The sequence below is a fragment of the Diadema antillarum genome, unplaced genomic scaffold, assembly GCF_040938485.1.
Source record: "Diadema antillarum isolate AM-2024a unplaced genomic scaffold, OU_Dant_1.0 scf00000015, whole genome shotgun sequence".
Taxonomy (NCBI): Eukaryota; Metazoa; Echinodermata; class Echinoidea; order Diadematoida; family Diadematidae; genus Diadema; species Diadema antillarum.
Window position 1 is genome coordinate 1,460,897 of NW_027270904.1, and position 21,998 is coordinate 1,482,894.

Below are 21,998 nucleotides of genomic sequence, written 5' to 3' on the forward strand. Positions count from 1 at the left end.
TCATCCAGCGGTTTTAACACCAAAACTTTACAAATTCATAACTTTTGCATCAATTGTCAGATTTTCCTCAATTTTTCAGTGATGTGTTCTACATTGTACTAATGTTGCTCCTGTCACACAATCCACATTTCTCTTTGGGTTTTGGTTTCTTTTAATACACTTCCTCTCTCTCTCGCTCTCTCTCTCTCTCTTTCTCTCCGTATGTGGTCCAGGAACCATGAGGAAACAGGATATTTCCGAGACGACATAATCTCGACCTTACAAGAATTCACGAGGTGCTGTTAAGCGAAAGACTAGTGGGATGAGCTACGGCGAGAAGGAACCGAAAAATAGGGAATACTCGGAGTACTGCTTGTACAAAACCAAGAAAATGAGAGAGTAGTTTGCATTATGATTATTAAAGATAGATTAAAGAGAACTCATCTATAATTTCGCGGTAGGCCTATACCACATATACATCAGTTAAAGGAATGTGTTGTTTATTGCTTTTATCTCTATCATATGCACATCGATACATTTAGTCAGTTCGTAATCGCTCTTAAATCCTGGTTTACACACTTTTCAAAGTCATGGGGGTTGTTTGATGCGGCAAGTATCATCAGCGTATAAAGAGACAGTACAATGCTGTACAACTTTAACAATGTCATTAATAGTTGTCACGAACAGAAGCGGTCCGAGGATACTTCCCTGGGGAACGGCTCAGGTAACGAGACGTTGTTCCGATATTATTTCCGTTAACAACTGATACTTGCTTCCTAAACGCCAAGTAATCTCTGAACCAGGCTAAACTGTCGGATTCTACACCGTAGTTTCGCAGCTTCTCAATTATCACATCACGAGGTATTAAATGGAAGGTTTCTTTCAAGTCAAGTGTAACGAGTGCAACTGCACGAACGTCATCTAAAGCCTTCCGGATATTCTCTGTAATTGTTACAAGAGCAAGCAAAGTTGAATACTTAGGTCGAAATCTAAAGTGATTATCTGTTAAAAGATTATTTTAATTGAAGTACTTGTATAATTGCTTAAATACAACCTTCTCGAGAACTTAAGAAAGGACTGGAAGGACCGAGATAGGTTGATAACTTTGTAGGTCGGTCATGTCGCCTCCTTTGAAAATCGGCGAAACTCGAGCTAGTTTCCAGGCTTCTGGTATTCTACCCTGAGCCAGAGACAAGTTTAGTACATGACATAATGGTTTCACAATCAAAGGCAGAGTATCTTTCAACACACTTGTTGGTAAATTATCCAAACCAGCTGCCTTATTTCTCGGAATTGTATCAAATGATTTCATGATTTCACATTCGGTGACAGGATCAAATGAAAATTTGCAGGTTACTTGTTAGATGTATTGAACAGAACTGCGATAATCTTCTTTTGGCAAACTAGACTTAAGACCTTTTGGCGCATCCACAAATTAGTCGCAACCACAAATGGAAATTACGGAGGGTGGTGATGCCATCGGTTCACAAGTCCCCGCATGAAATAAATCTGTCCTTTTTATATTTGTTTATAACAAAATGAATTAAACCTGTATATTCGCATTAAGCATATGTTTATATATTGATACATATATAAACTTATGATAATGACAACTTTTGCGTGTGTGTGTGTGTGTAGGGGGGGTGCTCAATTATAAATTTGTAGAAACGTAATTTTCCACGTATACTCAGTTATAGTATTTTTGCACAAACAGTTCAGAGAAGTCATTTGATTATGACATCGCAGCAACTCAGCTTCTTTTCATACGTAGGCTACTTGCATGTTGCTATATAATATCGCATTTCGGTGAAAATACGCAAATTGTACACTTCATAGTTTCTGTTATAGTGTATTTGTTAAATTTTTATGTAACTTCTTCCTCTTTATATGTTACTCTGTTTAAAGGTATCTATAGATAAGTATTATGGTGTACACTGGCGAGTCAAGAATTTAGGTCTATTATACATGGTGCATTTTTACAAGAAGCATGTAGGTGCAGTATTTTATGTCGTAGTATTTTTGTTTTTGTTATCGGGTGTATAAATTTCTGTTTTTATTAGTATAATGAATTAATGAAATGTGTGTTGTTGATTTATGAAGATTTTCCATTTGATATGAACAATGAATCAATGGAAATAAAACGAAATGAAATAAATAGAAAGAACAACTAATTATCACATTGTCAATTGCGTCTAAATTACATAGTACATACCTTCATTGACTCTATAGAACATTTTGTCATGATGTGCAGTTTGAGTATTTCTACACAGTAGCACATGTTTTGGGGATGTTTTAGGACGTTGAGACAAAAGTACTAGTATGCTTTTTTTTTTCCTGCCCAATTTCATCAAAATTGCGCATCCGTTCAAAAGATGTGATCATTCAATTTCGAGCGAAAATGAATGACCACCGAGATCAACATTCAGAGGTTAACGATAGTTCATTCAATTCAATGTCATTCTTATACGACTTCATAATGTTTTCTCACTTAACATAAAGATAAAAAACACGTTCAAACCAAAAATATGTGCACCTAAAATACGTTCAAACTCACACCTGCACTATCATGATGAACGTTGAGGAATTTAAATTCACGAGTAGGCAAGCATATAAGCAGCTTTTGAGTTAAATTTGATTATGCACTTTAAGTGAATTGAATGGGACCTTTGCCTTTTATACAAATGTCCCCTCTGACCAACGATCACACAATCAACTACTCGTATCATTAGGGCCTACTTTCATTTAAACACGTCACTGTTGATAAATGAACATATCAGTAAATGAATATCTCGATTATGGACAGAGCTGGTTTGGTTGAAGCATTGATAACCTCAACTTGATAACTTCAAAATGGCCGACAATATGGGAATGAACGGGTCTGAAGCTAGCGGTCCATTTTATAGCGACGTATTCGGAGGGTCCAAAATGTATAAAACCCTTCACGTAAAGTAAACATCAGGTACAATCTGGAATATATAATCTTGTAATCATATATATATATATATATATATATATATATAACAAAATTGAACGTCTATTCATGAATTTGATTGATACTCTGGTGAAATGGGCGGAGAAACTTATAACATCAAATTCGACATTTTAACATAAAACTGAATGTATAAAGCAAATTGAACTGTCAACACAATGGGCCTAATGGTCAAATAAAATGGTTTTTTAATAATTCATCTCGACAAATAATTGATTCTCCCCTTCTCTCTCTCTCTCCCTCTCCCTCTCTCTCTCTTCCTCTCTCTCTCTCTCTCTCTCTATCTCTCTCTCTCTCTCTCTCTCTCTATATATATATATATATCCTCCAGCTCAACCGTTTTCGATGGAACAAAATGCAACCATTTTCGTCACCATCCAGTTTGCAGTAACAGCTAAAATCTCGACCCATGTTAAGACTACAGATTAACAAGATATACGTTAAAAGGACAGAAAAAAGACTAAACATTGTGTGTATAAGTGCGTGATCTAAATAGTGCAATAGACGTTTCATATAGCCGCCGTGAGAGAGCAGGCATGGGCATGTCTACTGAGTCAAAGTGACGACACACTTCATATTGTGACGTAAACATCGACTCCGACCTCACATCACATCATATTTGCCAGAAAGGCGGTATATCCGCTCAGCAGCGACGAGGGGAGAGAGTGCACGAACTGAGTGCCCCGGTGAGTAAACCTAACAGTACTCGTTTGTACGTGCCTCGGTGACAGCGATTGGGGAAGGAGTGTTCGGCCATCTAAAATCTCATGTAAGTCCTGTTATCACCATTATTGGCTTAATGCATTTATTTTTTGCCTTGGGGCTTGTGGGGTTGGGGAGCTTGACGAAAACAAATTTGAATCACGTTCATTTCCGTCAATTTCGCCCTGCAAACGATGCGATCCAGACTAGAAGAGGTGGTGTAGCCTGTACCTCTATTAGCGTCCAATGAACAGCGAGGAATACTACTAGTACAAGTTGCCTTGCCTTCATAGACTCCGCGCAAGCCGTATTGTAGTGTGGGCGTTGGTATGATGCTGTGAGTTTGTACATTGTTGTTGTACTGTAATGTAAAACTACGTGACAGCGGGGACTTTCAAGTTATCAATTCACTGTGAATGATAATTGAGATCGGTATACTTTCTTCCCAGATTTCATCTTGATATAATCTTGATCTCAGGGGCTCTGTAAACTTACCAGTGACCAAATCGGCATGACTACAGTCAAACCTGTCTATAGTGGCCACCCAAGGGAGACGAAAAGAGTGACCATTATAGACAGGTTGTCGCCCCAGTCGTGGAGGCCAGTGGCAGGAAGGAAATATTTCCCCAGAGTGACAAAGCGAGCGACAAACTTGGAAAGCTGACTTGGAAAGGTCAGTTGATATTATTTTGCTTCCTAATTTTGCCCCTCGATCATCTCGTCCCGTTAAACCGTTACGTTCGCTTTGCAGCATGCATGGCTCAAAATGCCTTGTTCTCATCAGTCTCTTGATTCCACAGAAAAATCAAACGAAATAATTATTACCTAGACGTGTTTGGAATTACAGGACCCACACAAATTTATACATAAAATAGCAAGTATATTAGACAAAATTCACGCCTACCACATACATGCATATATATATATATATATATATATATATATATATAGATATATATATGTATACATATATATATACATATATATATATATATATATATATATATATATATATATAGTGGTTACATTCCGCACAAACATTGGGTCTATACATTGGCGTAATTATTATTCAGTATAATACACGGATTGATCTATTCAGGTGTAATCCCGAACATATACCCGAACTCTCAACTGTACATATAAATATCATTTCACGCAGAATATTTTTTGCACTTTTCCGTTTAGAATATATCTTTTATATATAATATTGTAGGCCTTCGATGTGCTCAATACGAATGCCTGGGTATTGTTTTCACCTGAATTTTGCGTTAAGTCAAGATGTTACTCTTGTAGTTTTATCGAATTGTGTCCCCCTCTTCTGATGTCACTTTTGTGCGTGTGAAGTTTTGCTATTTTGCTATCATGATCGTGTATGTCAGGAACAGCATATAATATATGTGGTCAACATTATGAAATTGATTGTTCCAGTATTTTTGCGTATAGCTCGCATCTCATTATGTGACATATTTTGTATCACATTTATTTATTACTGTACCATGCCATATACCCCTACTGTACCAAACCAATCTATAGCACAGATTTAGTTAACAGGTTCAAAAAAAAACCAAAATTTAATCATCACATTATTTTGATAGGCAAGTGACAGAAATGAATCGAGTTTCACAATGAAGGGCGTAAAGACACTTAACCGATTTTTAAAAGTCTTTATCACTTATTTTCAACATCCAAAGAACATATTTCTTTTGGACCATCTACATTTGTTTTCTCTCACACGTTCTCTTCTGATGCTAGCTTCATGCACACACATATACATTTACACAAACAAACACACAAATGTGGGATATATGCTTATCATGAGGTTGTTCTTTTTTTTTTCTGCTTATGCTCTTGTGCTATCATACCGTTTGGACAGTGAGTAGGTCCTACATCTTCCTTTTTGATTATATTCATTGCATGTGAAAATGCCCCACGTGGATGACAACCATTGTATTTCTTGAATGCAAGATATAAATCCACTGAGAAACATGTTCATGGGTGTTATATTTTGCACATTATTTGTCTCCGTATTCGCTGTTAATTTTCTCGATTCAGATTTCGCGTACCACGCTCCACACACCTGCCTATACTTGCACGGAGAAAGACGGTGTATGTGGTGGAAAATATTAATATTACAATGACGAGAGCGAAGTCCAAGGTAAGCGAACTTTGACTGTTTCAATCATGGAGGTATAACGTACCTCCATGACTCTATCACGCAAGCATGCACATCAAAAGGCGGCTAATGACATGTGTATTTTCAGTAAAGACCTGCACATTATTCCCAGTGCACTGTCATATACCACGCATTACTTCACCGCAGACCACGACATTGGTCACAATAGTGGTTGTATAATTGACTGCATGCTGGCAACAATTCTTCATAGTTTATAGGGCTGTCGATATAGTTTTGCACAGATGATTATCAGGATCCACGGATATACTTCGTAAATAATTTTTTGGGTCCTGGTGTTTATTTCTGCCGTTTATACCGTGTGCCCTATAATACCGACACTTAGAGATTCATTATATCACGTCTCAGGACACAATGATTCGTCTTTCATTCACTCTGTCCTTCCCATAGCCATACTAAATAATGTATGTAAATAATAAATGATGTTTCCTTTTGATGGCACCTTATTATAATACTCACGTAATCATTTGACTTTAAAATTCTCTTTTGTGGGCACAATACATGCATACACAACTTGTGATTTGCAACGTTCAGTGTCGTATTGGTTATAGATTTTACCCTTCTCTCTCCCGTCATTTTGATCCTTTGCTTTCCTCTTGTTTCTCACTTTTCTATAAATCCGTGAAAAGGAAATTATACTATTCTACCACACTGGGATCGGTAGTTTTATGCCTGACTTTTAATCACAAGCTGGTTTTTATGTTCAGTAAAGGTCCGTGAATAACACTTCACATGATTATTCTCATATAACAGCGTTGTGTGAATTTTCTGTGCAAAGCGACACTCAAAGGGTTGTAAGTCCACTCTGGAAGACTACGGCAATGCTACCAATGAGTAGAGACTCGAATGACGGACCTCAAGAGCTAGAGTCCATAGTCTTATCCACAGAGGCACGAATCAAGGCTCCTCAAAAGTGATTGCGTATTATGAGTAGGCCCTACCTGGAACATGCAGAAAGGATTATTAAAAACAAAGCAAAACAAAACAAAGCAAAGCAGTGATCTTGACTTGACCCAGGAGGCTAAGCTAGGACAATATCCAGAGAGGTAATTACGGTGCAGTTATGTGAATGCTGACACGGGCCCGAATTCACGAAGGTGGTACAAATGAAACCATGGTTTAAACCATGGACAAAAACCATGGAGCGCCAAGTGTCGCATGGATTATTTCGTTACGAAATCAGTGATTTCGTCGATGAAATGATTATTTTGTAACGAAATGACAAAATTTTGTAACTAAATGAACGTTTCGTCCACGAAGTGATAATTTCGTTAACGAAACGGTCATTTTGTCGACGAAATGACCAATTTCGTAACGAAATATTCTGTGCGACACTTGGCGCTCCATGGTGTTTGTCCATGGTTTAAACCATGGTTTCATTTGTACCACCTTCGTGAATTCGGACCAAAGAAATCATACAAAGAACTAATAAGGAAGGCATATTATTCAGTCGTTTGAATTAAATTGACAGAGGAGAGTAAGTCAAAACCATTATCAGTCCACGTGTCTGTCATCTCCGTTCACTTTTATATCATTCTCCATCACAGTATGACAGTAATTGGCGTGGCAGACAAAATTGTAGATACAACTGTACATGTATTTAAAGACTAATGCTAGCTTGGATCACGAGTCTATCTGATGCTACCGCATTTATACTAATTGGCTTTGAGTGAAATTCAAGTGAGATCCGCTTCAGTATGTCTCGAGATAAATTTTTTACAAAATAGGTTTCTCGAGTTGTCAGCTATGTATCTCTTTACCTTTACCAGGTTCCTCGAAGAATATCTCTTATGAAAACAACGAAGTTGTGACGTAATTAGATCGTTAGTGACGTCCTACAAAGACTTCTTGGTCTTATCTTTAAGGGTACGAAAAAAGGCGGCGACAAGTCTCCCGCGGTTCAGCAGCGTCGAGCCACGAGAGGAAGAGCCATGGTACGACAGACAGCTTCGAGTAAAGCCAAGGCGCGGAGCTCTGCATCAACAAGCGGGAAGAAGATACAAACGCCTCGAAAGAATCGACCACTAGCAGAGTCGAGTACAGTAAGTGCATACAAAGCAAAAGCGTAGGTCGAACTTTTCGGAGCGTCCGCGCCAGAAACACACTTACTAAATACACTATAAGCATTAATGCTTGGACATAATAGATGGCTGCTCTGCTTGGATTCTGTTAAATTGTATGTTGGCATCCTCATGGCATTCACAGCGTCTATACGTCATAAGTGCCTCATAGTAACGTTTTAGTGTAAATAATGATAAACAGATGAATTTCAGTCTTTCGTCTGCTTATTTATCGTTCCTCCTGACCTCTTCATTTTTCTGTTCTTATTTTTCGTGTTTTCATACCATGTATTGTTTCTCCGCTTCTGCTACCTCTTTTTTCCTTGTCATTCTTCTTAGCTACCCTCTTTGCTATAACATGTTTAATTGTTTTAATATTTCTCCGCATTTACCTCTCATCTTCATCGTATTTATATAAATGATGATCGTAACATTATCAATAAACCTTTTCTTGCTAAGTATAGAATGGAATTAATGACAGTCCCAGTTATATAAAAGAGTGTTGTAAAAGTAGTGTTACGTTGATATACTTGATGTATACTTGTGGTTCTATTTGATTCATTATTTATTTCATTCATTCATGTTTTCTTTCTGTCATCATCATCATAATCATAAGAAGACAGGTACTACTGAAAGATCGAAGAGATTGAAAGCCAAGCAGACGAAAATAGCAGTAAAGAAGAAGACAGTGGCGAAGACAGAGAAGAAACAAGCTACCAAGCGGGTGGTATTAAGAGGCATTGATCGCTTGAGAGAGCTGGAGAAAGCCAAAGGGAAGAAAACATCGAGTTCTCCAGATACGAGTAGTGTAAGTCATGATTGCGTAACAGTATCACATCTCCAAAGTAAATCGAATATAAAATAAGGGCTTGTTTCATTCTAATTTGTGTAAGCAAAGTATTATCACCGAACCGTGACAATTTCTTAGTGTATAAGTACCAAACGGATGATACTCCTTGGAGGCGGAGATAACTATTATCATTATTACTATTATTATCATCATTATCATTATTAGGCATTATCATCAAGTGTTTATCTCAAGATATTGTAGAAATTGTACCAGGTTTAAGTTAGAGAGCATAGAGTATTTCATTGTTTAAGTTTTGATAATACATGTAAATTTGTATATCTAACACCAACAGATGATCACCAGGCAAGTGCGGAAGCGGCTGGCGGAGGCCGCCGGACTACCCAGCAAGAAGGTTCGTAGTGATGTCGACCATCACAGCACACCTCCCGTGCAATTGGAGAGCAGTGAATCCGAGACAACGGTCACAAGTAACCAAACCGCTGCGAGAGAGACTAGGCAAAGAGGAGTCAGGTCACAAAAAGGAAAAGCCGTATCTGAGGGAAAGCAAAGGACCAGTAGGTCCAGAAACAGTGCAGCGAAAACAAAAAGAGGAAAAGTGGCTGGATCAAAGACTCGAACAACCAGTGGTTCTGGGGACGAGATTGAAAGCGAGAAGGAGAGTAGAGATGAGTCAAAGGTAAAGACAATGGTTGATAATTGTTCAAGTCTAGAAGAAATCATGGTTTTTGCAATATTTTTAGACACAGTGTACTACTCTTCGCTTGCTTGTATTTCATGGGAGTTTCTCTCCCACCTCCCCTGACACGTAGTTCGAAGGTGTGCTCTTTATTGCCTTCAAAAAGACACTTGCAATATTTAAGACTTGTGATGAATACTAATAGTGGAATTGGAATGTGTTCTGGTTTGTTAGGGTGATCATGTAATTAACTTCATTTTGCTCATAAAGTATGATGATATTAGGATGGAATGAGTTGTTTTGATTTATTAAGTTTAATGATTCCTGCAAGGAGCTGTTGAGTTGCAACTGATAGACAACTCGCCCTTCATCGGCGCAAACAAAACTTAAAACGAAGTTTTTTTTTAAGTGTTTGCGTATAGCCATGATAAAAATAATCTTAGGCTTGCAAAAATTCGGTGGGAATCAAACTCGCGACCTTTTTTTTTTCAAATTATATAATTTATTGAAGATTTCTCGAAGCAGCATATACAGAGGATGGATAAAATACATAATAATAATAATAATAGCAATAATAATACATGCAATTTCCATAGCGCCATTCTCCACTTTGATTAAATGCTCAAGGCGCTTTACATCAAAGCAAAAAGACTGAAAATACAAGAATATACACTGTAATAGAAGAAGATGAACATGATGAAGGAAAAATCAGACATGAAAGTCTGTCTTCAAAGAGCACTGGTTTTCAAAATGCACTACTAAACAAATAAGATTTTGAATTACCCCTAAAAGATGTTATATAGCTTGAGTCTTTCAGCTCACGTGGAAGTGAATTCCACAGTGTTGGTCCAGCGTGAGCGAAATTATTACTTCAACACAATATAAAGCCATTTCTTTGGTACAGACAATTTAAACAAATATCTGCGATCTCCTAATTGCTAGACAGGCGCCATATCCATCCATTAGACTCCCGAGCTTTTGCCCGGCATTTGAATAGGTAAGCCAACGCGCAGTACCTGCTTCTCTAAAGGATTAGAACCATCACTGGCTATAAATTGCGTTCTGTCTTTCCGTCCTCGTATGCCTTGTTTCTCTTATGAAAGTCAAATGAACAATGATTATTACCCACTTGAATTGCAACTGTGGAAATACTTGAAGTTCTCTCTCTCCTCTTGTTCGTTCCTTTTTAAAACGAAATTAGGCAGCTACTGTAAGGGAACTCGTGGAAAGACTGGACACCAGAAGCAAACAGAAACAACTGGATGCAGCTAGAAACCTCAGAATCCGCTACTGTGATGGTACCTTCTTTTTCACAGACTTCATGATTTTGATGACGTCACATATTAATGGAACTTATTTTCGTACAATAATATTCCGTATGTGCATAATGAGGGGAATAGTCCGCTTTCTTGTGCTCCTTTTCACGTCTACATGCCACCATAAAAAAGCAGACAGGTATGTATGTCTGTACACCTCTCCAAAGTCTCTACATTAAGTGATGACCCGGTTGAAACATTTCTCTGAAGAAAAAAAAAAGTATAGATATGCACCTTGTATGCAATGACTGGCGAGCATTCCTGTGATGGGGTCTTGGATATGTATACCGTCGCCACCCTCACAACAGGTTGTTTTCATATCATTTAATTTCTTCATTTGTCCAAAGTACATCTAAAAGCATGGTAATAATCAATTCTCAGTTTATAATCGACAGTGCGATTGGAAAACACGAAATCTGCATGAGCATTACCTATATCGATTCATTAATAATTGTGATCATTTGATTAATTTCTGTTATGCCAGGGGATATTTTATTTTCACACGAACATTAGCGATAGCAAACTTTTCCACCTAAATACATAGGCACGTATTTATAAATGATTAATGAGGAAAGTTCAGTCTTGCACGAATCAAGAAAAATAGATTTTCAGAAATATTCTGACAGTGTATATAATTTTTTTTCTATTTCTCGAAGAGATCAATTCAGTTTATCCCAGCACAGGGTTCTACAACGAAATAACAGAACAACTGATTCAGCTGGGAGTCGTCCCCAAATTGGTCAAAATATTTCGAAAGGAAGATCTGACATCGCAACTTCGAGTAAGTAAAGTCACCCCTGGCCATGGATCAAAGTCATCTGAAATATGATATTTCATGCAACTTCGTTTTTTGTTTCCTTTCATACTATGGATCCATTCTGTGTCAGTGATTAAATCATGCATAAGTTTGCACACAAGCCTGTGAATAGATAATTGTCATCGTTATCATCATTGCCGTCAACTAGTGATATTCTATTATGCGTTTGATGATCTGTAAATCGATATTGATAAGGTCAATCCCTTTTGAAACGCGAACTTCCTTGCATTTGATCATGGGCAAATAAATGCTGTCCTATGTTACAAAGTGTTGAAAGGAGTGTAACATTTTGCATATGTTTGAAATGCACGAAAACTTAAAACCTCAAAGATTATCTGCAAACAATTTCTCATGTACGTGTTTATGTTATCACTTTATACCATTTTACATTTTTGTCGATGTATGAAGACTCTGGCTCCATTTTCTTTCCATTTTTGCAATCTTTTCCTTTCAAAATTGACTACTAATGCATGTTATAATTATTTCAATGTTGTGATTTTGTTTTTCTCTTATTATGTTTAACCGTCTGCTAGTATGAGGCTTGCTGGATCCTCAATAACATTGCTGGGAGTATCTCAAGTCACACAAGAGAAGTTTTCCAGGCAGACATCATTCCTGATTTGGTTGCCATGGCAAGCATAGAGGAAGATGATCCACCGAGAGAGATTGTAAGTAACAAGACGAAGGGAACTCCCATTTCTGTCTCTTCATATCCTTATTTTCCTTCATTCTGTTTTTTTTCTCTCTCGCCCTTTCTTTCTCTTTAACAAGAGAGCTTACTTGGGTTTGTCTGTCTGTCTGTCTGTTTGTTTGTATAAGTATGTATGTGTGTACGTTTAAATGTATATATATATATATATATATATATATATATATTATATGTATCTTATATATGTAAAACTTGCTTCCGTGGTGTTATTTAGTTATTCTGTCCACTAGTAGACTGCAAAATACAAGCTTGGCTTTTCAGCACGTCTGCTCTTATTTCCTGCAACTTTAATTTTGATGAAATTTCATCTGCTTATTGTGATGCGTTAATTTCACGTATTTTTCTTTGTTCCTACATTGTCCTGATATTGTATTATTTGTGTATATAAATGTGTTGCATTGTTTTAAATGAAATAAATCAAATGAAATGAAAAATTTTGATCAAGTAGATATTCTGTTTTGGGTTAATTCTACCCTGTTTATGGAAAATATATTTTGGGGGTATTTTAATGCTCCGCTGGTGTTACAAAGAATTGAAAAAAATAATGTTATAGTTAGGAGTGAAAACCAGGAACATCAACCGTCATTTTGATGACGCGATCTTGGAATAATGTGGCTATAGATAATATGATATTTAATATTTTCGGAATTGTCGAAATTTATGAAATTGTTCTGTCGTTTAAACGTCGAGAGAGGTGTTTTAAATTCAAATCGTTCTTGTTGTGATTATCCTATATCAGTTCAAAGTTTGAAAGCAAAAAGGTGATTCATATCGAAAAATGTATGCCCTCAGGGTTTGTTCCATGGGTCTGATTCACGCACCCCCACTCTTTCTCCCTTCTATCTCGTTTATCAACATCCAGCTCTCTTTACTCTTACATCGTGTCGGCTGCATTCTCTACTCTTATTGGACCCGTTGCATAAAAGTTAGTGTTATGGTAACTTTGCCATCCAGTGGTAACTTCCATGGAATTCTTGATTTTGATTGGCTGTTGAGTATTTTTGCCATGGTAGTTACCATTGCATGGCAAAGTTACCATAGTAGTAACTTTTAATCAACGGGCCCCTAATTTTTTTTTTCAGCTGCTCCTCTTTGACCTTGGTGTAGGCGGCATTGAGATCACCAGTTCTCTCGTCTACCCTGTGGTTCTCTGTTGGATCATTATGATACAATGATATTTGGGTGCTCTGAGAAGTTTCCTGGCTTCACTAACTCTAGGTCCACTGATTTATTCCCCCTCCTCTTCTTTTTCTTTTTTGGTACCATGGTCTTGTTAGCTTCTGCTATGGCCGAGACAAAATTCCCATATCTTTGCGACACCTTGTCTGTCGCACTTTCCATAGTGTCATTTTCCTTGCACAATGCACTGAACCTGTTCTTCACTTCCACACTGTATTGCTTCTGGAGTTCAGCGTCTCCTTGAAAGCTTCCCAGTCATACTCAACTCTTTTGGGCCCGGCTTTGACTTTTCTCAGACTTAATCTGACCTCAGCAATGACAAGTCTGTGGTCGCTTCCAAGTGAGTTGAAGAAGTCATCTGCTTCGGTGTTCATTACACTGTTCCTCCATTTCCTCCGTACAAGAATGAAGTCAATCTGGGACTTGGGAAGATGCATGTCAGACAGGTAGTTCCACATCTTCCCTGGTTTCTTCCGGTATCCTAGGTTGGTTACCTCCAGGTTGGTCTCTAGCAAGGTATCCCTCAGCAGTGTCTGTTGGTATGGTTGTGGTAGTACCATGCTGTCCTCCTTGTTCTCCTCACTAAGGTGAGCATTGATATCCCAGCACTAACAGGATGTTGTGCGTGGGGGTAGAAGTTACAGCCCTGCACAATTCCTCATGGAACTCCTCAGCATGCTCGATGCTGTCCCCTTCTGTTGGGCTGTATACAGCGAATACAGTGAGTCTTGGGTTTCCATTGAATGTTGCCTTCAGAATTCTGTGGGACACTGGAGTGACCTCCCTTACCAGCTTGTTAGCTTCCGTCATGTCCGTGCTTATCGCAAACCCTACTCCTGCTACTGCAGCTTGTGCTGAATTCCTCACAGCTGATGATGTGATCAAATGACTCCTTACTCCAATCCTTGTTCTCATTATGGGCTCTTCATGCAGAATCCTATGCTCTTCTATTTTGCAAGAATCTGTAGGCCACTCTCCTCAAACAGATGGTCCAGTTCCTCTCTCTTGTCTCCTGATGCCCTGATGGTCCTGACATTCAGTGTGCCGATCTTGGTGGCTCTACGGCTTGACAGGACTGATTCTCTCTTCGCTTTTGGTTTTCGGTAGTTCGTCTCGGAGTTGATCAATCTATCCTCCGCCGGCCTTCCCGAGGGCTTTGAACAGGTAGAGTCATAACGATATCTCCCCCCCCCCCTCGACTGAATTAGAGGCTTTAACCCTAGTGCTGTTAGCTGACTAATCTATGGATCTTTTCAATTGCTAATAGACCTTACCGGCGCCACTCGAGTAAAGCTATAATTCGGGTATTTTCATACCCGGTTTTTGTTTGGTTGGTTTTTTTTTTCGAGGTGTGTACGCTCCTCTAGATCCGCCGTGTTCAGTTACTGACACGCTCATTTTAGGGACCTGCAGTGTAGCAGGGTCACCTCTGGCAGGATGTGATTTACAGGTCACGCACTGACGGTCTTCCTCCTCTGACTACTGGTTTTAATCATCAACTATTTCTCTTTTCGTCAAAGTCATCGCAAACCTCATCAAAGTTATTTTCAGGCATGAAGAATCAATAAAGTCGTAATAATATCGCTGTTTTTCAGGCGCTATCCACTCTAGGAAATCTATCTGGAGACTGTGGGACCTACAGAGATGTCGTTTTGGATTCAGGTATCGTTCCTCCGATGATCAAGTAAGTGTCTATATTTGATTTGATTTGATTTGATTTGATTTGATTTGATTTGATTTAGTACAGTAAAAGTATGACAGGCAATATACAAACATAATAATCAACAAAAGAATATATATTTGAAAATGGAAATACATCATTAGGAAAAGGGAAGAAAGAAAGGAAAAAAAAAACAAGCAATGAATATGTACGGTAGGATCGCCCACTCAGCTCAGTCTACCAAGGCATGGCTGTTCTTCCATGGGGTCCTAACATGAAATTGATATCAGGATAAAAAGATTCAAACTGTAAAAATATGTATATCATTGACAACAGAAAAAGAGTATACATATACTGGCTGTGCTACGAAGAATAATAAGCTTATACTATGGAGGGATTATAACAAAAAAATACTACAATCTCTCCTCTGTATATTATATAATATAATTATGTTTATTTGTGTATAACCAGAGTAAAGAAGAGGCGCTAGACGTTGCTTTTGAATCCTCACAATCCTTTGTTTATTTGTGTATATATTATATATTATTGTATATTATATGTCATCATATCTAATATCTATAATCATCTATATGTCTATATTACAGTTTGATATACATATTATATCATAATTATGTATATGATCACACAGTATCTTGAGAACATCAGAGAGGAGGGGTACCGTAAATGCCGCGACCGATCTGGTTGGAAATTTTGCAAGGGATCATGGGTCCAGAGTCGATATACAGAAGGTATGAACAATGATTGAATATTCTGCTCTCTAATCTGTGCCGCCTCCCCCTCCCCCTCATCAACATACCGAAAGAGAAACCGAAGGGTTCTCTACACTGTCCTGGTTGCCGATTGAAAGACTTCGTAACAAGGAGGTGCCACCTGTCATGTGAAGAGCGCTTATCATTATTGTGTTCATTATTTCACTTTCATTATGTCACCACTAATTGAAATGTAATGCCTCTTTCAAAGTGTCTGTCACTGGATAAATACAATGTTTTAATTCAATCTCTTCACCCTCCAAAGAGTATAGATCAGAACTTATGGCGTTTAAGGAACAGCCTCAATATAATATGTGTTGTATAAATATAAAATCACGTAGCGGAATTTCGCATGAGGTTATATAATTTGTTGTGCAGATGTATATGGAAGTTATAGGGTCGGGAAACGCTTGTGTCAGATTGGCCCCCATCATAATCATCAAGCTTTATAGCTTTCTCATTACTCGTTTCCTATGTAATGACATTTACTTACGTTGTATACATGTAGTATTTGTATTAGTATTGTATTATATTGATAGCAAACAATTTTCTCCGCTGCAACTGAATGACAAATTGACTTATAGCATGCAGCGGGTACTGCATAATTATTCGAATTCATGAAATTGAATAATTACGCAGTACCCGCTGCATGCTATAAGGATTAGAACCAACACTTGCTGTCGGGCGCAAGCTCGGTGATCTAGTGGAGATGACGCCTGTCCGGTGATCAGGAGGCCTGTCGTAGGTTCGAATCCTGCTCGAGTATGTACGCCCATGATTTTTTATCATGGCTACTACTAAAACACTGATCAATTCAGTGCTTATTTACGTCGATGTAGGGCAATTTGTCAATCAGTTGCAATGAAAACATCTCGACCGAAGAATTTCATGAATTTGAATAATTTTCTCCGCTGGTTCTTCATTGTCAAGGTAACTCCACTCCTGGAACCACTGAAGAGACACCTGAAAAAGTATGGCTGGCTGTCACCCGTCGTTACTTATTCGGCCTGTTGGGCCGTACAGCGCATTGCACAGCAGACTCGTTCCGGCCACGTCGAGGAACTTTCCAAGAGAGGAGAGAACAGCATTTGCCAACTGCTCGTAAACTTGTGCAGGTAAGAATAAAATGAGCAAAGCTAAAAATTAAGCTGTGGAATCTACCCTCGGGACACTATATACTAGAGCGATTGTTAGCAGCCGGTTGGTCAAATACTGTGAAGCAAAAATGTACACAGGAAATAACGAGAAGACAAGTTATGCTATACGATTAATTGTCATTGTAATAACGTAACACAGGAATAACGTATTCCATAAATATATATTTGTATATAAATGTTGGCGCGTGTGGACTTCGAATGTTATAAAAGTTGTATAAGAAGAAGAAGGACTCTCGAGTACGCCATTTGTAGTTGCACAAGGTTTTATTGAAAAAGAATATTTATATATATAAAGAGAATATTTCTTTATTATATATATATATATATATATTACATATGCATATATATATATTTGTATATACATGTATTTGCCTCTTCTTCTAACAATCATAGACGTGAACATGTTGTTACTCTTTGCTGCCTTTGTATCATTCGTTAAAATGCATGTCAAATTTCACATATTTCTTCGTGCATTCTGTTGAAAAAATGAAAATTAAGTGTTATTTCAATTAAATCGATTTGAATTGATTAGCAAAGGTAATAGTGACAGAGAAAATTACTGCAAAGGGGAGAAAGAAAGGCAACATGTCTCAAATATCTTTGGGGTGGTGATAATGAAGATGATGATATTTACAGCTGATATCATTAAGAAGATAAGAAGGCTTAGTTATATATGACGAAAAAAAGTAAAATCACGACGAATAGAGGAGATCTGAGAGGATTCAAAGAGAGAGGGTGATGATTTTTCTTTCTGCTGCCTCGCCTATCAAAGATTTATGATATTCGGCCAGTCTAAAAAAGAGACAGGTGACTGATTGATCACATTCTGTTGATCTCTCAGTTTCAATCCGTCAATGAAAATAATGAGGGTGTCTTGAAGGGGAAATCCAGTCCAAAAGTCAGTCTGGTAAGAAAAAGTAAAATATTAGGAGTTCAACGTTAAAATTTTGATCGAAATCGGGTGAAATATAAGGAAGTTATGAAATTTCGAAATTCTGCTATTTTTGAGGAAACAGTTCTTTAACGGTCAATATGAATATGCAAATGGCAAGGTGAGCATGTCATCCCCTCACAACTAGCCATATCATTTGTAGGCCTACATAAAATTCTGAAATTTCGATAAGTTTTTCATTCAAACGCAATTATGCCCGAGGCTCAAATCCTGATATATATTACTGATCACTATTCTGAAGTTATTCACCTAGGAATTACTTCATGTTTCAGACTTCAATGAGAGAAACATTGAATTTCATCATTTTTTTTTGTACACGATCTATGGAAAATTGTGAGGTTGTTATGACATGGTGAGCTCACTCATTTGCATATTCATATGTACTGTACAGGAACTGTTTTGCAGAAATTAGCAAAACTTCAAAATGTCATAAATTCCTTATTTTCCATCTGATTTCAGCCAAACTTTTACCGTTGAACTCGTAAGATTTTACTTATTTTTATCAGACTAACTTATTTTTGGACTGGATTTCCCCTTTAAGATTCTGGGTTAGCGTAGGACCAACAGAGAAACAATGTCAATAATGTGGGAGATGATGCGGAGTTTTGTACGGTACATTTGCGTTGACATTGACGTGGATAAAAGTGAGGAATATCATTATGAACCAAAATAACTGTTTAACATAATTCACTCAAAAGAAACAAAATCAAGATTATCTAATTGCTCATTGTGTATTCATCGGTAATCATGTTCATTCATATTCTGTTGCAGTGAAGAGTCACATAGCGTTCTTGCTGCAGCTGTAGCGGCTCTTGGAAGCATAGTCTCTGGCAATTCTGATAGAACACAGGTACTTTTCAGATTTAAACAAAATCGCAGCGAAATTCACTAGTCTACTTTCTGAGCTGTGTATCATGAGCATACTCCTTTTGGTTGATTACACAGTGTTAGCTAAAATGAAAGATAAAAAGGTAATCTTATTGTCTCACAGTCTGACAGTTAGCAGACTATGCTTTGAATATGTATTATTCAGAGAACTGAAGTTCTGTGATTTGAAGCAAGGTTCCCTATCCCATTTTCCATTGTTTCACAAGATGCATGCTAGTATCCTGTATTGTTAACTGATTAGAATATACTGACATGATTCTCATTTATGCGCCGTAGCGGTCTCTTCTCTTTTTATCATCTCCATATTTGCATGAGATGGGTCACCTTATTAACGATATGGCAATAATTGATTCTTTCCTGAGCTGAACTGAAATGCCGAATTTGCGTTGATTTCTGCCCATCCTAAGAGCTATCTGCATGCATATACCGTTAGATCTGTAATGTAAAATTGCACACAGTACTGTACGTGCTCAAATCATGATTTGCACTTTTCATTTATTTCGACAAAGGCGGTAATCGACGCAGGAGCTTTAGAAAAGTTCGGTCATCTCCTCGACAACAATCGGAATGAATCGATACTAGAGAAGACGTTGTTTGCCCTTTCTAATATAACAGCCGGGACTAAAGATCAATTACAGGTGCGTTATAGCAGCTTTTAGTATACGTTACGTACTTAATACGTATCCCGTGAGTAAAAGTGCCTCAGGAGGTTTACACGTAAATTATATCTTGGTATATTTATCTAATCTATATCATACATATAGTGAGAGATATAGATATAGAAAGTATACAATATATTTATAAACATAACATGTATACACTCAGCAAAAGAAAAAGAAAGTAAAAACTTTTTCGAGTTAGTATTTTTCATAGAAGATTTTGATGAAAGTCAATATGTTATATACTATATTAGAAATAATGTAATTGCCTATCAAGCTATAGTAGATTAATTCAAGGGGAAACTTTACGCATGAGTGAACACATTCATCTTTGCCCTCAAAGGCACAAAAGTAAAAATTGCAAAATTTGACATGTTATCTTTCATTTGGCAATGCTCTTCAAGATACCAATGACAGCAAAAACAAAAAGCTAGTTTAACACAATGAGAGACATGACTGAAATTATAGCAAAAAGAAGTTTTTGTTCTCTTTATCTCTGTTTAACCTCATTCAAAAACAAAGTAGGAAACTAAAGGGTGAAAATGAGAATTTTCGGTCGCTTATTAGTTCAAACGGCATATACGGAGTAACAGCATAAAGATGATTAAGTAAAAAATAATCTTTATTTCACATTTTTTATTTATTAATTTAAGGATTCATGAGATAAATTTGAGAACAAAAAATTATTTACAATTTTCCTAATTTTGAAAAAAGATTAAAATTTCTTCCATTTTGTAGATATTGTTCCTTCTCTTATTTCATTTGAATTTGGATTTGGCCCAAGATTCTTCATTCCCCCCCCCCCCCTAATTTTGGCCATATTGGTATGTTGGTCTTCAAAGATGTTATAGAGATCAAAGGTTTATTCTTGCAACTTAATTTATGTATGTAATCCTGTAAAATTTGTCTTTTGTTCTTATTGTTCTATTGAAGAGTACTTACGCATGAATGACAACTTGTTCATTTTTGCAATTTTTCCTTTTGTGCCGTGGAGGGCAAAACTGAGTGTTCACTCGTGGGTAAAGTTTCGCTTTTTTACGACCTACCTGGCTGATAGCCAATTAAATTGCCTTTAATAATGGTATATAATACATTTTCTTTTAAGCAAATATTCTATGAGAAATATAAACTTAAAAAAGTGTTTACTTTCCTTTTTTTTTTGCTGAGTGTATATTAGCATGTACTAGTATATATGTATATAATATGTATATATATTATGGACAGAGAGAGAGAGAGAGAGAGAGAGTGTGTGTGTGTGTGTGATAGACAATTATTTATGAATACAGGGCATTGTCATTCCTAATTCTGCCTTCATGATCATGAGAAGACTCGAGAATGACCGCATTTAGTTTTTGATCACGTCTTTGCCTGCTCGTCAACCAAAGGTTATTCCCTTATCAGAGATTTTCCGTGACTTTTCGATTTCACCTGCACAATACTATCACCAGGCCACGATCAAGAGCGAGATTATTCCGAAAGTTCTCGGAGTTCTAGACGGGTTGGCATCCAAGGCGAAGAGGGAAGCTGTTCTTGTCCTTCAAAACTTCCTGTGGAATGGAGACGCCTCACATGTTAAGTAGGTTCCCGTGAATGCAGTCGACACCATGCTGATTATGTACTCTGAAATTAGTTGACTTTAGTTTAATTCATAATCTACACCTGTCTCGTCTGAAACCGGCAGCGAAAGACAATGTTATATTCCAACCATCAGAGGTTGAAAAAAAAATCGATACACCATCCATACATAGTGCTGATATACGAAATGAAAATATTCTGTATTTGCTTCAAAACGATTTTATCTATTAAAGGGTGAGTTTACTCCTTTCATGTGCCAACGCAAACATATCTTACTATAGCTTGAAAAGTCAAGATTCCATATGAGGTACAGTGCATTGAATTAATCACCTGTGATACCAGTTTCAACTGTAGACAACGCTGTACGCAATTACAATACATGTACTTTGTACTTCTGACCATATGTTACATGTACGAAAAAACATGCAGAAATAAGATCAATCAAAACTGCATAGCTTTTTAGTTCAACACAGTGTTCATATGATGGTCAACGAAAAAGATGTTTTAGGTGAAAGTGTGTGTGGTATGTGTGTGTGTGTGTGTGTGTGTGTGTGTGTGTGTCCACGCGCTCTAACGCCTCTACCACGCTCATTTTTGTCTTCTAACGATGCTCATTTTCCTTTTCAAGATACCTGATCGACATCGGAGCGATTGCTGATATCGGTAATCTTCTGAGTCCGGGAGACACGTCGGTCTTGACGGACGCTCTAGAATGTATTCGCGTCATCATCGATCGTCACGCGTTTTTCCGGGAAGACGTCATTGACAATGGCGGTACGTAAATCTGTCTACACAATTATGAAATGCACAGTGCGTTCTTTCACTCTGTTTTTGGTTTTTAAGTATAATTTTAACCTTGATAGTCTATCTGCAGTGTAATGATGTTGCAATTCAAGTGATAATTTGGG

The 21,998-nt window shown here is 37.4% G+C and overlaps 1 protein-coding gene, 1 long non-coding RNA gene and 1 pseudogene across 2 annotated transcripts; 2 read left to right on the forward strand and 1 right to left on the reverse strand.

Moving 5' to 3' along the window:
• The first annotated feature begins 3,707 nt into the window (after positions 1-3,707).
• LOC139724316 (uncharacterized) lies at positions 3,708-16,978 on the forward strand. Its single transcript, XM_071635462.1, has 9 exons — positions 3,708-3,737; positions 5,723-5,825; positions 7,727-7,903; positions 8,538-8,729; positions 9,064-9,408; positions 12,075-12,209; positions 15,025-15,113; positions 15,739-15,838; positions 16,790-16,978. The coding sequence occupies exons 2-9, from the start codon at positions 5,805-5,807 to the stop codon at positions 16,976-16,978; spliced, it is 1,248 nt and encodes a 415-aa protein (XP_071491563.1). The 5' UTR covers positions 3,708-3,737; positions 5,723-5,804.
• On the reverse strand, positions 13,630-14,965 carry LOC139723513 (craniofacial development protein 2-like; annotated as a pseudogene).
• Positions 16,979-19,366: 2,388 nt separating the features above from the next.
• On the forward strand, positions 19,367-21,858 carry LOC139723691 (uncharacterized). The gene is made up of 3 exons (XR_011710378.1): positions 19,367-19,494; positions 20,964-21,091; positions 21,719-21,858. It is a non-coding gene; the product is annotated as an uncharacterized lncRNA (long non-coding RNA).
• Positions 21,859-21,998: the final 140 nt, after the last annotated feature.

Excerpts from the sequence above, each read along its gene's own strand:
- LOC139724316 (XM_071635462.1), top strand. The coding sequence starts at position 5,805 with ATGACGAGAGCGAAGTCCAAG. Across the intron at positions 5,826-7,726 it reads TGACGAGAGCGAAGTCCAAG|GGTACGAAAAAAGGCGGCGA; the intron begins GTAAGCGAACTT and ends CTTATCTTTAAG. Across the intron at positions 9,409-12,074 it reads AGAGTAGAGATGAGTCAAAG|TATGAGGCTTGCTGGATCCT; the intron begins GTAAAGACAATG and ends ACCGTCTGCTAG.